The following is a 16,310-nucleotide window of genomic DNA, read 5'->3' as shown; positions in this document are numbered from 1 at the left end:
TTTTTTCCCAGGACAAAACAAAAAAAAAAAAAAAAAAAAAAAAAAGGGAAAAAAATAAAAGAAAGAAAAAACACTCAACGTCGCATTAGCATCACGTCAAGACAAAGAGTCTTATTGCATCAATCAGCTCACAGGGAACGTGCAAGAGAGCCTGAAAGACATGTTTTCCAAACAAGGCATCGGGAACTTGCCTCAGTTCCAGTAATAACAACAGAAAAAAAAACAACCCACAACAGTAACAGGTTTCTAATAACTCGAGTTTTCTATTGTTCACAGAATTATTCAAAAGGATACAGTTGCTCTATTTTGTAATCTTGAAAACAGATCTTTTCAGATTCAACACAAATGTGCATTGTTCCTCTTCAAATTGCATGTTTGTGAGGACCTGTGGGCTTCATATTGAAGAGTGACTCGTCTTATGATGCATAAAAATATTTGACCGCCCAGCAAACGTTCGTTTGCTGGATGATCGGTGCATCGAAACATACTGAGCGTTTCCAAAGGGTCTTTCTTGTCGAAACATCTTGAAACTTTACGACACAGATGTGATGCTAAGAACGAGTAAAAGTTTATTGGGTGTGCGCTGGGCAGAAATATTGAAAGTTTACCGAGGTGTATGACAAAAGAAACATGATGAAAGTTAACTAGGTGTGCATTGCATGGAAACATTTCGCTTTACAAAGCGGTTGACGTATTGAAAGTTGACGAGGGGCGTGGCGCATCAAAACCATAAAAATGCCCTTGGGTTGTGGCGCCCAGTAAAGGTTGGCAATGACACAAAACTTGACATGGCCGATCTCTTCCTTTCAAAAGTCCAAGTTACCCCGGTGCTCCAAAGTTTGCCCGCCACAGATGCACTATAGACGTTAGGGGTGTACCAACATAAAACCCAGCAAAGATGATGAAATATCTCTCACTCACCATTCTCAAAAGCACTATTCAGAGGATGTACGGCTACTCTGAATAAGGGAGGAAATGTGTGTTGGTTACCGTCGCAAGTGGGTAAAGCGTGGCTCCACCAGTGGTTCTTCTCGCACACCAGGGGCTCCTCGTGGCTCAGCCTGTAGCCCGAATCGCAGCCGAATGACACCGTGGACCCGATGGAGAAGTCTTGTCCGTAGCGGATCCCGTTGACGGGGATGCCGGGGTCCAGGCACGAGTAGCTGTCCACCGTGACGCCTGGAACATAAAATAATCCTGGTGAAACGCTGACAGAAGGTAACAAGGTTAGAAAGGACGTCCGGTGGGTTACAGATGTGATTACAAATCGCCATTGTGAATTTTTTTTTTTTTTAGTGCTGTCAAACGATTAAAATATTTAATCGCGATCAAATGTATAATTTCGTAGTTAACGCGGAATTAGCCATAATTAATCACACATTTTTATCTCCTCTAAATTTCCTTTGATTTCTTTTTCTCATATTTTTCCCATTTTAATGCTCTCATCAACAAGGAATCGCGGCTCAGTTTTCTTTGTGCAAAACGCAAATATTTACTGAAACAACAATTTTGATTTTCAATTTTACATGAACATTTTTCACTCGGAGCAGTTATTCAAACTTGGAGCCCATTTTATAATTTTAGAGCAACGTAACATCCGCTGTGACGTGGTGCCGCATTAATCGCGCGATAAAAAAATTAATCGAGTTAAAATTGTTTTAAATTAATGGCGATAATGCGTTAAACTGACAGCACGAATATGAATATATATATGTAAAAGATATGAGGTATTTGAATCTTGTGGATTTTACGTATTGCGTGTAGGTCTGGAACATAGCCCCCCCACCCCACTGCAATCAACAGCATTTGTGCATTTACTCTCATATAATATCTTGAAGCCGGCATTGGAGCGGCTGTTGTCGGTGGTGAAGAGCAGGTAGAGGAAGTTGGTGCTGCTGAACAGGAACTGCGGCACCTGGGTGCCGTTGAAGGAGCCGACCAGTGGAGACAGGAGGTTGGGGCCGTCATGGATCTCCAGGAAGTCGTAACCCAGTTCTGTCTGGAATCTGTGGGGAACGATTTCGAGTGCTGTCGACAACTTTTGACAAAGCGTATTGGGATCTATGGTATTTTGACGCATATATTTGCATAGCGGTGTTTTACGCCACGCACCTGTCAAAGGTGACTTTGATGGATCGCCCGGGTTCTGACTCGATCACCCACTCGCAGCTGAGGGAATCCTTGTAATAACCGGGCCACCCGGGAGACAGAATCACTCCGTTGGGAGCCGAATAGTGTCCACCGCATGGAGCTGGAGGAGGGAAAGGGACAATGGCCATGAATTGTGAGGTCACCACAGCTGCTAGCCCAGTTGGGAGCATTACATGCTCCCTATGAACTCCGCCAACTGTTAGACGCCACGGAGGAAAAAAAAAAAAAAGCTCATTCTGATCCCTCCGGTGCTGGACCGATTTCCACGCAGCCTCTCCTGGATTTGAACAGAACTAGCCACCCACCCGAGTGGCAGCGAGGCAGCAGATGGACAGTGGCAGTGTTGCTTTGTTTCGTAACACTCGTACTGGTGGGGGCGTGTGACGGATAGACCCAATCTGACTAAAGCCCAAATCCAAATGTCCATCTCGGCATCGCCCGCAGCGAGCGACTACAATCAAACTGCTCACTTTTCGGTTAGTTATGCAAGCGAGAAAAAGACACAACTTCAGTCAGTAAAAGGCAATGCTCATATTTAACGACAATCACCGAAATGAGCAGGTGACATCAACACAGCAGTTGAAGTGCCGGCAAATGGCATTGATTTAATTAGCAAGAGTACACATTTAGATTAGGCAAAAACGGTTGCCAGGAAACCCTTCACATGCTTCACAAAGAATGCTGCATTTTGCTCAAAAACATTGCTTTGATCAAAATTCTATCCAGTTACAGTTGGCTGATTTGGAAATATGTTGACATCAAATGATTGGGGGTGGGGGGATCACCATGTCAACAAAACAGGAGTTGAGAACATTCATTCAGTTCTCATCCCTTTACAAATAATATTTTAAAATAAATGTCCATTTTCACCCCCTAATCGCTTAAGAAAATCTTTCAAGGGCAAACAATTTGGCGTCAACATTTTACCTTCACATTTGGGGATGGGCCCGCTCCACATGACCTTTCCTCTCTCCAGCTGGCAGGAGATGGTCTCGGTTCCTTGGGTTTTGATAAAGCCGTCTTCGCACACCACGGAAATGGAGCTACCCAGCTGGAAGCTGTCTCCGAAGCGGCGGGCGTTGATTGGAATGCCAGGGTCCGGGCACTCGTTGTGGCCGAACGCTTTAGGGGTGAAAAGTTATAGGGGGACACAGACAGAATTGAGATACCACAGTTATTGGACTGTGGATTGAAATGTAATTAGATGGTATAAAACTCGTATTTTACAGGCGTCTCCACTTTGATTAAATTCGGCCTCATGACTTGAAAGCGTTGGCCTTGAAAAATATGTCCTCCCTTGTAATCTGTCTGTTCCATATTCGAGCAATAGTCCTTTTTAGGATTTTGCTCAAATGCCTACTCGCTTGCTTCGATGGACTCCGGCAAAGCAAATGGGGCCGCTGATAAAAGTCATGCGAGCGTGCCCGCCTTGGGGGGGGCATATGGTCCACTTCATCGCATGAGAATCCCGTCCAGTCCCGACTGTGAAACAGCCCCGACAAGGGGAAGAAAATGATGAATGAAATCAAATGCTACACCGGTGCGTATGAGCTGGACATCGAAGATAGAACACGGGGAACAACGAGCATGTTTGGAACATTAACTTCAGAGCCACAACAGCAAGAATGTGGCAGTTTCTCATATTTCTGTCCTCAGAACAGAGAGCAGAAATCAGCAGTTTTTTTCGAGATATTAATTAAACTCGCCATTTTGAGGTTTCCAACTACTTACAAAAGCCTGTACATCAATATTCATCTTTGAGAAGGGAGAAGAAGCGTGACATACTACTGTAGGTGATGTTAAAGCCTCTCCCTGACATGGAGTGGTCTGCTTGGAACTCCAGCCTCAGCGTGTTGGTGTTGGACGTCAGGTGCGAGGGACTCTCAGCTCCCGAGAACCTGCCGACCACGGCGGCGTCGCCCGTCTCGCCGTCCTTCACCGTGAGCGCGTCGTAGGGCGCCTCCAAGTCAAAGTCGTTGAATGCCAAGTGGATACGCGAGCCCGGCTCCGACTGGATGAGCCAAACGCAGTTCATGTTGTTGCCGTAGCCCTCCGGGTAGTCAGGCGAGAGGACGGTTCCAGACGGAGCAGTGAAGTTGGACATGCAGGGGACTTTGCGGAGGTGAGGCGGGGAAGACACAAAGCAGCTTCCCGTTAAATATGCATGCGCACATCATTGCCGGTCATCATCTGCTCCGGGCCGGGGTAAACTCGGTCACCATGGAGACCGGTCAGATTGAATGTTATCAGCATCGTAGCACACGGCGAGAGTTGCGAAATACTCACATATGCATATAGGGATGTTCGCTGACCACTGGTTGTTGTCCTGGCAGGAGATGCTTTTCTCTCCAATCAGCTCAAACCCAAACTGGCACTCAAATCGCAGGATGCCACCATTCAAGAAGCTGTCGCCCTCCCTTATTCCGTAGAGAGGCGTCCCGGGATCACCGCAGCTCTCCTTGTCTATTTCTATCAAGATTGTTGACATTGTTGCATTAAGGCCAGTTAGTATTTCATGTTTGAAAGGGGACATATTGGCCAACATTGACTTTTGTATGATTTGTAGAGAAACAAGTTTTTTTTTTTTTTTTTTTTTAATGTGGTGTCTCTAAATCATGGCATTTCCTAACTCCCACGATGAATAAGGTATCACTGTAATTGGATCTGTGCATTGCCTGCTTACCGATCAACTGTGAAATTACGCAACCATGCAAATATATTGTCATCTGCCCACTTCCAAAAATGTGTCTTCAATCAAGCCGTTTTGCACTTCTGCACCACCGTGACGTAACGTTTGATATCCTGTAATAGCAACCGCTCCTCCGCACCGACTTTCTCCGCCAATGACATGACAAGCTGATGTGGGTGAAGATCCAGAGTCACTTTAAAGTGACTACACTGTTTGAAACAGGACCTCACACAGAAGCATCCACGGATGTGACACATTCACGTCAAAGAACTACATTGAGTTTTGTTGGAGGCACTGATTAGAGTCTGCTACCGACATATAGGTGAAGTTTTTGGCGGAGGGGAGGAAGGGGAATTTGTCTTTGGTGATGTATCGACATGCCCCGTGCATGCAGTGTACTCTATAAAGCGCTTACTCGCTGAGTGAAAATACTTTTATTGTCCCGTGGAGCATTTTTTTTTTCTTCCCGACACTGAAGTAGAAACCGCTGTAGTCAGGGTTTTGACCCCCCCCCCAGTCGTCATGGTAATGAAAGCCAGACTGGCCATTGACCCAGCAATATACGTGGCGAGGTACAGTATAGAGGCGCCCACTTTCATGAAACATGGCCAGTCCCTTTAGGCGAGCTTATTTCAGCGAGACAATCGGGTCTGTAAAGGCGTGCGATAGTTCTTGATCCTCTGGATTTTTTGACAAAAATACCCAGAGACTGTGAACAGGAAATACATGCTGCATGAGTCCTTTAAAAAATCTTGTGGGACATCGCTGTGGGTGTCACACAGACACACACAAACAAACCAGTGGGGAGAAAAGAAGGGCTTCAGCGTTGGTGGATTTTGCTTCTCACAGGGGGCAACACAAAGGATGCAATGCCCCATCGTTTTCTCTTTTTAACGAGATGGCACACCTCACATTCGTCAAGACGCGGTGTTGGAAAAACGCTTAGAGTGTGACTCACCGTTCGTCGTCCTTTGCACAAGCAAGCGACAAGGCTGCTTGTTAAAAATGCCGCGCGTTTGTGTGAGAAAGGTAACCTTTGCCAGGAATATCATGTCTTTTCAGTTAAAAAAAAAAAAAAGGCCACGGAAATGTGGACATTATTGAGGATGAAGAGCGAAAGGGCTGAGAAAAAAAATGCAATGTTGTTGCCAAAGGCAACATAGACCAAAGTCATTGCTAAATCCAATAAAGAAGAGGATATAGGGCCCATAAAAGCTGACCGGATTTTAGTCATTTTCTTGTTAACTTCCCAACTAATGCACGGGGGTACATTTATAATGCTGGCTGGGAGCACTAGTCAAACTGTTTGTAGACCATTAAGGTCTACGGGAAGCAACCGCAACATGAGATAAATTTCCTGCGGAAACGGTTGCTGAAAGGATCTGAGGGAGCCGTCCAAGGGGAAAGAGGTGAAGTGAAAAACATTCAGTTGTGGAAATGGATCAGAGGAAGGAGGAAACCCGAGTGCCTACCGATACAAACTCAACACAAAGACTCAAACCCAGAACCGCTAGATCAGGGGTGTCCAAACTTTTACGGAATTGAATTATTTTTTTATGAACCTATTAAAAACACGAAAACCAATCAAGCGAGCAAGCAATTACATGTTGTTTTTAATTTATTTTGAAAATCTGCTACGTCTAGGACTTGTTGTTAAAAGCTGATACGGCAAATAAAATTGTGGTGACTCGCGGCCCTGCATGCCACCACATGCCACCATAGATGCGCAGCTCCACTGAGCAGCAGCTGAATCTCACCTCCACATTTAGAACCAAAGCAACTTGCTGACTTTTTCGAGTCACACTTCCAACACTGCCATGTCAAATGTTATTTTTTGTACGTTCCACGGGCCACTAAAAAACAGCGGGTGGGCCATAAATGGCCCTTCGACTAAAGTTTGGACACCCTTGATGTGCTAGATTTTCTAACCACTACACTATCGTGTATTTTTTCATCAAGCCATTTATTTTATTTATTTATTTATTTTAGTAATGTCCTCATGATAGAGATGTTTTTGGAACGTGGGCCGAGCCAAGACTCAAAGCCAGATCCTGTCACCTGCGAGGTAGACATACAACCAGCGACCAGCCTTCGGCGTATTTCCACATCACATTAAATCCGATCACTCTCCCAGCGTTGAAAGAATTGCGTCTGCGTTTGCTGCGTCAGACGAACGACCCAGGGTTCGAATCCATCACTTCCCGCGCAGCGTTTCGAAAGGAATTAACGTCGTGAGCCTGGCGATAAGGTGAGACGGATCCCCGTTTGAGTCCGCGTGAAATGCCACCGTGTTGCCATCCGTCTTTCTTTAAAAAGTCGGCGGATGGCATTTGTGTCTGGCGTTCTTCTGCACCGCCATTCCTACTTTCACTATCATTTACAGTACAGGATGGTGGGTGATGTGCTTTTGCTGTATGTTCACTTCCATGTGTGTTTTGTGATGTATTGCATTAATTTCCGCCATGCCACCATTTTTATGAGAGGCTCCCACTCCACCAATCACGGCACCTGACGCACAAGAATGGAGAGGGAAAAAAAAAGGACTTTTGGAGGAATATTTATACAGTACGGCACACCCACTGTGTGTGTGTAGTGTGTGGAACAAGGCATCTTTACGACGTGCATGTACAGTATGCCCCCCCCCCCAAAAAAATGCGTCTGGGGATCGCGCCAGCCGTTCGCCACTCATTTAATATTCCATCACGCCGGGCTGAATTGTTGACGCGAATACGACATGCAATGCGTGCCAGTATAAATTGACACTTAAAGATCCAACAGGGACCGTAATGGATTTTGGGAGGATAATGAGATTTGAGCACAGGGGGACAGGAGAAAGAAGAAAAAAAAATGGTGGTGGTGGTGGGGAGGCATGCACAAGTTGCTTTTGTGACCATTGTGAAATTGATTTGGCTTCGAGGATGCTAAAAGCATCGCATACTTGCGCACGCTGAGCTTTTACTCCATGCAATAAAATGTCCGTTTTCCCTCGTCTCTGTTGCTTTTACATGCTCCAAACAAAGGCCAGGATGCATTCAGAAATTAAGTCAAACAATCTATAAACCACTTCTATAGCCACTTTTTACATGGCCTGTGAAAAGCCGTGATTTACCTATTATGGTGTTTTTTTCGTTTCAGTCCGGTATCGACAGCACCAAACAGGAATTTTCTGACTTGTGGACGATCAAGAATATATCACCGAGATGGGACTACACTGCTTTCAATGACGAATGGCTTGGTCGGGATTCTAAGTTGAACGCCCAACACCGATGCCTCCCATGTTTGATCATTTAAAAGAGCACGTCTCACTTTGTACACATTGCCTTTTTGTTTCCGACTTGAGAGGTCATATTAAGCCAGAAAAAAAATCCTGGTCGCCTTATGCTTCCATTTGCTGTTAACTACAAAAAAAAAAAAAGTGTTGGTTTTCACCGTGGTTGGTGTAAGTCCTGGAAAGCCCTGCTAAAATTGGATGTCAGGACGGCGTGTAGTAATTGGAGTCTTTTCTTTGATCCGGGCATGTCACCAGGCGAGAAATATCGTTTTACTCTCCTACGCTGCAGGCTTGCGCTCTGGCCAACAACCGAGTACACTTTAGTCGGACATCTCCCGCATTTGGACTGTCCTCGTTGCGTGCTTCCGTCAAAAATCAGTCCATCTGTAGTCATGTTGGCGGAGGCATTACGTGCATGTGTGTCATCTCTATGTTCAGAAAAAGCGAAAAGACACCTGACATGGTTAAGTACGTTCTCCGTGCTGATTGGCTGTCGGGCGGACTGGGCCAGCCTGAAATAATGATGGAAGGATGACTGACAGACTGACGTAAGCACCTCTGCTAACATTACAGGTAGCATGGTGATAACACACGCTAAAATTACTGTTAGCATGGTGGTAACATGAGCTAAAACTGTTAGCATGCCACTGTTAGCATGGTAGAAACATAAGCTAACGCCAGAAAGAAGGAAACATGAACTAATGTGCTTAGCATAAGCCGATGTCATGGTGAGTAGAAGGAACACTGTTGCTTACTGTTAGTTTATCAACAGAGGTTAATAATTCATGAGGAAAAAAAAAAAAATCATATCATATCCTGTTGACGCTTTTGTGATGAAGTAAGCGTTTGTCCTTCGCAGGTTAGCTCAACAGCACAAACACAGAAGCCCAACGGGAGACTTATCCACTGTAAAACAAGTGAAATATATCGTGATGCCATGGCTGCATATTTTATAAAGTCATATTTCAGCATCTTTTGCTGTCCACTAAGCGTGATTTTGAAGATATGCATAATTAGGGACCTTCGCTACGGCACTTTTGGGGGCGCCCTGAAGGGACCCAAAAGCATTCACACGATTACGTTTTTTTTCTTTGCGTGTCTGTGTGTTTTACGAGTGACAAGTGGCTCTTAATGAGCTCAACAATGCTCATAAAAGATTTGTTGTCCTCCGAATTATACACCGAGTGCCAAATTAAATTAGAACTGGTCGGTCTCTCACAGACCGATCCTCCTTGTTATTAAAATGATACCACGGGGCATCATTTTTATTAGTTTGGACAAGTCAGCAAATAACGTTGAGCTACCAAATTCTTCTTTCAAGAGGGATTTGGGAGCAACACGGTTGGGTCTATAGAATATCCGCCCACCCATCAAAAGCAAAATTGACAAGGAAGCAAATCTTTTATGAGTTGCCGATTCCTGAAAGTGTCTCTGTGAGCGAGCTATTCTGAATCTTGCCGTATTGTGACATCACAAGTCAGCTCATTTTCAGAAGACATAACACACTCACACAGTATTTTCTGCCTATGAGTTGGCGGATGGGCGGGGCCAAGATCCAGAGCTACTTTCAAGCAACGGACCGAGTACATGGAAACATGATCTTATCAAAACTAAGCGAAGCAGAGCCACAGTGTTGTTGGATGTACCTCCCAAAACAGCCCACTCTATAGGAGGACGGTCACCATAATCTGTTAAAAGACACATTGACGTCTCTGGCGCTAATATAAGAAATTACATGTTAAAAGCTATATAACAGCAGATGAAGAACGTAAAACAAAAGCTCAGAAGAGATGGAATTGAGATGAGGAACTGATGGAGATGGAGGAACATCCCCAGGAATTACGGTGTACTAATATGAGATTTTTATCTGTCCAAGATATGACATATTAACCAACTGAAAGAGGAATGTCACCTCAAACCCACAATAATAGTTGATGGCTTTGTTTCACGACAAGACCGCTTTTTCATGCCACTGAGGCTGCTGAAATCCTAAAGCGCAAATTCATACATGTGCTCGTATATGTCTCTCGTCGGTGCAATTATATAGGTAGCTAAGGAGCTATATACAGAATGAACTGCGGTAAGGATCCATATTTCAAATTCTACATGTAGGACTGTGCGGCCCGAGTGACGGATGGGTGGATTCATAGTCCAGGCACAAAGTCACTGAATCTTTAATGCAAATTTTATGTCAATAATGTTGCAGCGCAGCCTCAAATCTATAGCAAGGGGTGTGTGTGTGTGTGTGTGTGTGTGTGTGTGCCTAGTAGCTGGCAGCGGAGACCAAGTGTTGCCAGGTGGGTGAACTTTGCTTTAATAATAGATGAAAGGAAACAAGGGGAGGAAAAGAAGGGAGGAAAATCAGACAGAGAGAGTGAAAGCGAGAGAAGCAGGAATAAAACAAGAGGATAAAACTATCAAGGTAAGAGGGGCAGGTTGCTTACTGGATGACAACAGAGCACAGGACAAAAGAAAAAAAACGCGAGGACGAATACTGGTGAGGGATTTTGTACTGTATGGGTTCTTTCATTCATGGAGATGGGAATTGGAGAGGTTGTGTACTTGAGAGTGCACATTTGTCCAGAGGTACTGTGAGATGAAAGAAGCATACCATATGAAAAGTGAAGCATTGTACTTGTAAGGTTGCCTACATGGAAGAATGTCTACTTGCGGCACTGTCTGCGCATGTCGATACGTACTTGTCAAGGGTTCTCAGTGGATTTATTTGTGGACGTTTTTGACGTCGTCTCCTTGCAAACATGCGCACTTACCTTTGTAGTTGATCTTAAAGCCGATGGATCCGACGCTCTCGTCAGACTGCAAGTGGAGCCACATCTGGTGGGTCATGCTGACAATCAGGTCGGGTACAAAGCTGCCCGACAGACTGCGAAACAGCAAAGACATGACACTTTCACTCTAATTGGAAAGAAAAGGCTTATTTCCTCGACAGTAATGAGATGATCATCGCTGCTCGTAATCGCGTTTCCGGTGCGGGATATTCAGCGATAATAGTACTTACACCTGCAGGATGGTGGTAGGATCCCCCACCTCGCCTCCGTCCCCGATGGTCAGCGTGTCATAGGCGATCTCCAAGTCGAACTCCTCAAAGTTAATCTGCATGACCTACAGGAAACAGGAAACCATATACAACGGTAGGATCGGATTTCTTCATATGTCGACCACACGCGGACGACCCCTCGTCTTTATCTAGGACTTGAAGCTTCAGTAAATTGAAAATCAACCACTTCTTCCTCAAGGTAGTCACTTTCTTTTGAGCCATGGATAGAAAAAAAAAGGCATTTGGCATAAGACCTACACAAAAATAAAGCACAATATATCACTGAATTTTAAAAAAAAAAACAACAGCCCAAGGTCTATTGAGAATGTGACTGCTCCAAAGAGTTCATGAATGCATCAAGGTGAGGAGAAGCACAAAGCTAGAGAGACTCTGATCGGAAATTATTCAACGAACACTTTCTGTTTCATGTGAGACCATAGAGAGACAAGAAGAGGAAACCGGAGAAGGAGAAAGATGGTGGTCACCAGGGAGAGGCAGGGTGAAGGAGGGGCGGTCTAATCATGAGCACATCTTTGATGCTCGCCGAGAACTGTGGAAGAATATTTCAAACTTGAGTTCACCTTCGGGGAGAGATCGAAAGCGTGCCTGCTCCTTGGTTCTATCGCTTTTGCTCTTCCTCTCTGTTGCTGGAAGGGAATTTTTCGAGATTTCCAGATTCAATATCCCGCTTGTGGACTTCACAAGCCCTCTCCCCGGCTTAAATCTGCCGTTAAAGAGTAGCGATGTTGACGTGACCTTAATGACAACAAACAGTGCAACCTGAGCGTTACCGATGCTAATTTGCCTTGTTAATGGCAATGATGGGCCTTTCACAAATCAATGGATAGTCAGTCTTTTACACACGTTTTCACCTAGCTCATGCGTTTTGCTGTTTAGTGTCAAGTAACAATGCAGAGAAAAAAAAATATCACAATTTGGGGAAAAAAAAATTGTGAAATAAATTTCCCTACGTTCGATTTTAAACTCTATAATATAGTGACAACGTGATATGGCGAAGGAGGTCTGTTACTGGAAACAGTGTGTGCAAGAATAACCTCCGGCAATGAGAAGTCTGAAGATGTTAAAAGTCTAATTCAAATCGACTGGCCTTGACTTAAACAAGAGCAACGCCCCCCCCTGAGCAGACACGGCTTCACTCATAATTGGAATATCACTTGTGGGGAAAAACCTCATAAAATAAGCCACGTGATGCTGACCAGAGTCTAAAGGAACGATTGAGATCCAAACCAAGAGCTGCCTCCTGATCGCATACACCATCGTATTTGGAACACGTCGACAAAATAATCTTGGGCAATGAGCCATATGCTGCTGCACCCAGTCTAGCGACATTAAACAAGAGGTGCCCCCTGATCACAACATGAATCAAGTGTAATGAAATAATGTCACGTCTTTGTTCATCGTAGTTGCTTGTTATTGCAATCGTAGTGCAGCCTCTACTACACCGGAGACAAATTCCTTGTGTGTTCTACATGGCCAATAAAAATGATTCTAATTAGGGTCCCTTATGCAATTGCTCACTCACACTTGGAACATAGCGTGCAAGAAGAACCTTGAGCTGTGAACCACATGCTGCTTCATCAAGCCAAAAATGTGTGTGAGATATTTGCTACATAGGGAATGACAGCTTCAAAAAGATGCTCCATTTTGGTTGCGCTGCACAACGCGCACCGCAAATGAGTCTTCACGAATTGCTACAAGGCTGCAAATTCAAATCAAGTTGGAAAGGGAAACCGAAGCCTCCAACAACGGCGTCCTTTGGTGCGAGCTGTTGGTGTGATGGAAGCGTGGACAAAAAGCAATACCTTATTATTCGCACAGCATGAAACATGGCAAGAACATAACCACAGTGCACCCGAAAGGCAGGCGGGTTCAACAGGGAGGCGGCGCGTAATGGCTGCCATGAAGTATGGAGCTCAGAATTCCTTTCGGTCTAAAGTGGGTGTACATATTTCTCCTCCTTTCTAATTGGTCGCCGACCATGCGAGCATCCGTCTCTCGCTCCACCGTCCTCGCCGCCGCCGGTCCGTCACCCGCCTCCTCTTCGACCGTTCTAATTGGCCGCATGCACCCTTGCTTCTCACCAATCCGTCTGCGGCCGCTGACCAATGAGCCGGCAGAATTGGATTTCTGCATGACGAAGCGCCGCCTTTGCTCGTGACAGCGAAAAAAAAAAAAGGTGGGTTAGAAACAGTGATGTAAAGCGGGCAGGGGAATACAGTGAACGAACACGCACTGTATCACAGTTCATATTTTGTGCCACAAAATATGGCAGGTTTTTTAATTATCATTATTTTAAAGTTTTTTGTTGTTTTTTTTTTTTTCAACAGTAGCAAATCTAAATTCACAGCTGGGTACCTTCAGTGTAGTACCACATTGCGCCACAACCTTTAGAAAAGGTGTCATTAACTCTTTCACCGCCGAAGATATTTCATGACGACAGACGGAATGAAAAAAAATGTACTTAATTTTAGTTCACCAAATACTAACAACAAATGTTGAGATGAGAACGTACATGCGAGTAGGTTCGAACGTGCAAGTGAGTTCCACGCTTCCGTGCATTGCAGTCTCCTGCCAATGGCAAACGTTCATCAACTACATTTGTCAACCGACAGACGTGGAAGAGCTTGTTTGTGAAATTCACATTGGTAAACCACTGCAATGACTAACAGAACACTGTAGATGGCGGCTCTGGATCACTGTGGGCTTGAGACTGGCACAGCTTTTGAGTAGAAGATAAAGATTAGGGGGTGACTTGTCACATCGATTATGAGGGAGAAAAATGCAGAAATGTGATAAGTCGGACCTGGAACGTGAGAAAGATGACACCGTTCATGGAGTGAATGAAGAACGGCATGTAAAACTCGAGCGGTGAGTCAGTGTCGCTCAGGGATGTTTCTTGGTTGGATATCTGTAAATATTTAATAATTGATGACAAAATTTCATTTAGATTTTTTATCCAAATACCGTATGGGTGCCTTCAATTAAGTAAAGACTTGAGCACTGCCGCCACCAATGTCATTCAGTGAATATTCAACATGGCAGCTGAGAGCCTTGCCGCCTTTTGACAGCGACGGCCGGCAGGGGCGTATGAGGGGAGCGAAAGAAAAAGCAAATGAAAAGCCGAGCGAGGGAGAGCGGGAGATGGGGGTGGGAGGATAAAGAAGAATGAAGAGGAAGGAGGCAGCACTGCTAACGGCCTTACTGCTCCGCCATCCCCAAGGTTAAATGAGAAGAGGGGCAATGAATTGGCTCTAAAGGCTCATTCCGCTCAAACTAAATGAAGCAATAACGTCAGAGAGCCATAGAAGGCCATTAACACTTAACCCTAGCCGAGGGAAGAGAGAAAGAGGGGACGGAAAGAAACCAGAGAGGACAAGTCAGCATGAAGAAACACGCCGGTCCTCATCGTCAGAGATGGTCGCATGAGTGGAACACCCTGCACTCAGAGTGCACCCGAAAGGCAGGCGGGTTCAACAGGGAGGCGGCGCGTAATGGCTGCCATGAAGTATGGAGCTCAGAATTCCTTTCGGTCTAAAGTGGGTGTACATATTTCTCCTCCTTTCTAATTGGTCGCCGACCATGCGAGCATCCGTCTCTCGCTCCACCGTCCTCGCCGCCGCCGGTCCGTCACCCGCCTCCTCTTCGACCGTTCTAATTGGCCGCATGCACCCTTGCTTCTCACCAATCCGTCTGCGGCCGCTGACCAATGAGCCGGCAGAATTGGATTTCTGCATGACGAAGCGCCGCCTTTGCTCGTGACAGCGAAAAAAAAAAAAGGTGGGTCTAGAATCAGTGATGTAAAGCGGGCAGGGGAATACAGTGAACGAACACGCACTGTATCACAGTTCATATTTTGTGCCACAAAATATGGCAGGTTTTTTAATTATCATTATTTTAAAGTTTTTTGTTGTTTTTTTTTTTTTCAACAGTAGCAAATCTAAATTCACAGCTGGGTACCTTCAGTGTAGTACCACATTGCGCCACAACCTTTAGAAAAGGTGTCATTAACTCTTTCACCGCCGAAGATATTTCATGACGACAGACGGAATGAAAAAAAATGTACTTAATTTTAGTTCACCAAATACTAACAACAAATGTTGAGATGAGAACGTACATGCGAGTAGGTTCGAACGTGCAAGTGAGTTCCACGCTTCCGTGCATTGCAGTCTCCTGCCAATGGCAAACGTTCATCAACTACATTTGTCAACCGACAGACGTGGAAGAGCTTGTTTGTGAAATTCACATTGGTAAACCACTGCAATGACTAACAGAACACTGTAGATGGCGGCTCTGGATCACTGTGGGCTTGAGACTGGCACAGCTTTTGAGTAGAAGATAAAGATTAGGGGGTGACTTGTCACATCGATTATGAGGGAGAAAAATGCAGAAATGTGATAAGTCGGACCTGGAACGTGAGAAAGATGACACCGTTCATGGAGTGAATGAAGAACGGCATGTAAAACTCGAGCGGTGAGTCAGTGTCGCTCAGGGATGTTTCTTGGTTGGATATCTGTAAATATTTAATAATTGATGACAAAATTTCATTTAGATTTTTTATCCAAATACCGTATGGGTGCCTTCAATTAAGTAAAGACTTGAGCACTGCCGCCACCAATGTCATTCAGTGAATATTCAACATGGCAGCTGAGAGCCTCGCCGCCTTTCGACAGCGACGGCCGGCAGGGGCGTATGAGGGGAGCGAAAGAAAAAGCAAATGAAAAGCCGAGCGAGGGAGAGCGGGAGATGGGGGTGGGAGGATAAAGAAGAATGAAGAGGAAGGAGGCAGCACTGCTAACGGCCTTACTGCTCCGCCATCCCCAAGGTTAAATGAGAAGAGGGGCAATGAATTGGCTCTAAAGGCTCATTCCGCTCAAACTAAATGAAGCAATAACGTCAGAGAGCCATAGAAGGCCATTAACACTTAACCCTAGCCGAGGGAAGAGAGAAAGAGGGGACGGAAAGAAACCAGAGAGGACAAGTCAGCATGAAGAAACACGCCGGTCCTCATCGTCAGAGATGGTCGCATGAGTGGAACACCCTGCACTTCCTCCCCACGTAATTTGATCGTTTCGGGCTCCTAATGAAGAAACCGAGGAGAATTCAGAAGGGACAATTTCCAG

At 45.2% G+C, this 16,310-nt stretch overlaps 1 protein-coding gene across 1 annotated transcript in view; it reads right to left on the bottom strand.

The window, feature by feature from the left end:
• csmd3b (CUB and Sushi multiple domains 3b) overlaps nucleotides 1-16,310 on the bottom strand; it is a 207,296-nt gene that overhangs the window by 63,031 nt on the left and 127,955 nt on the right. The window contains exons 11-18 of the mRNA XM_019863576.1: nucleotides 11,131-11,234; nucleotides 10,883-10,995; nucleotides 4,438-4,620; nucleotides 3,937-4,263; nucleotides 3,079-3,273; nucleotides 2,113-2,251; nucleotides 1,819-2,006; nucleotides 991-1,179 (exon numbers count right to left, since the gene is read on the bottom strand). Of these exons, the coding sequence (XP_019719135.1) occupies nucleotides 991-1,179; nucleotides 1,819-2,006; nucleotides 2,113-2,251; nucleotides 3,079-3,273; nucleotides 3,937-4,263; nucleotides 4,438-4,620; nucleotides 10,883-10,995; nucleotides 11,131-11,234 (1,438 nt within the window). The remainder of the gene's footprint in view (nucleotides 1-990; nucleotides 1,180-1,818; nucleotides 2,007-2,112; nucleotides 2,252-3,078; nucleotides 3,274-3,936; nucleotides 4,264-4,437; nucleotides 4,621-10,882; nucleotides 10,996-11,130; nucleotides 11,235-16,310) is intronic.

Source organism: Hippocampus comes, unplaced genomic scaffold (genome assembly GCF_001891065.2).
Source record: "Hippocampus comes isolate QL1 unplaced genomic scaffold, H_comes_QL1_v1.1 scaffold91, whole genome shotgun sequence".
NCBI lineage: Eukaryota > Metazoa > Chordata > Actinopteri > Syngnathiformes > Syngnathidae > Hippocampus > Hippocampus comes.
This window is presented reverse-complemented; position numbering and strand designations above follow the sequence as displayed.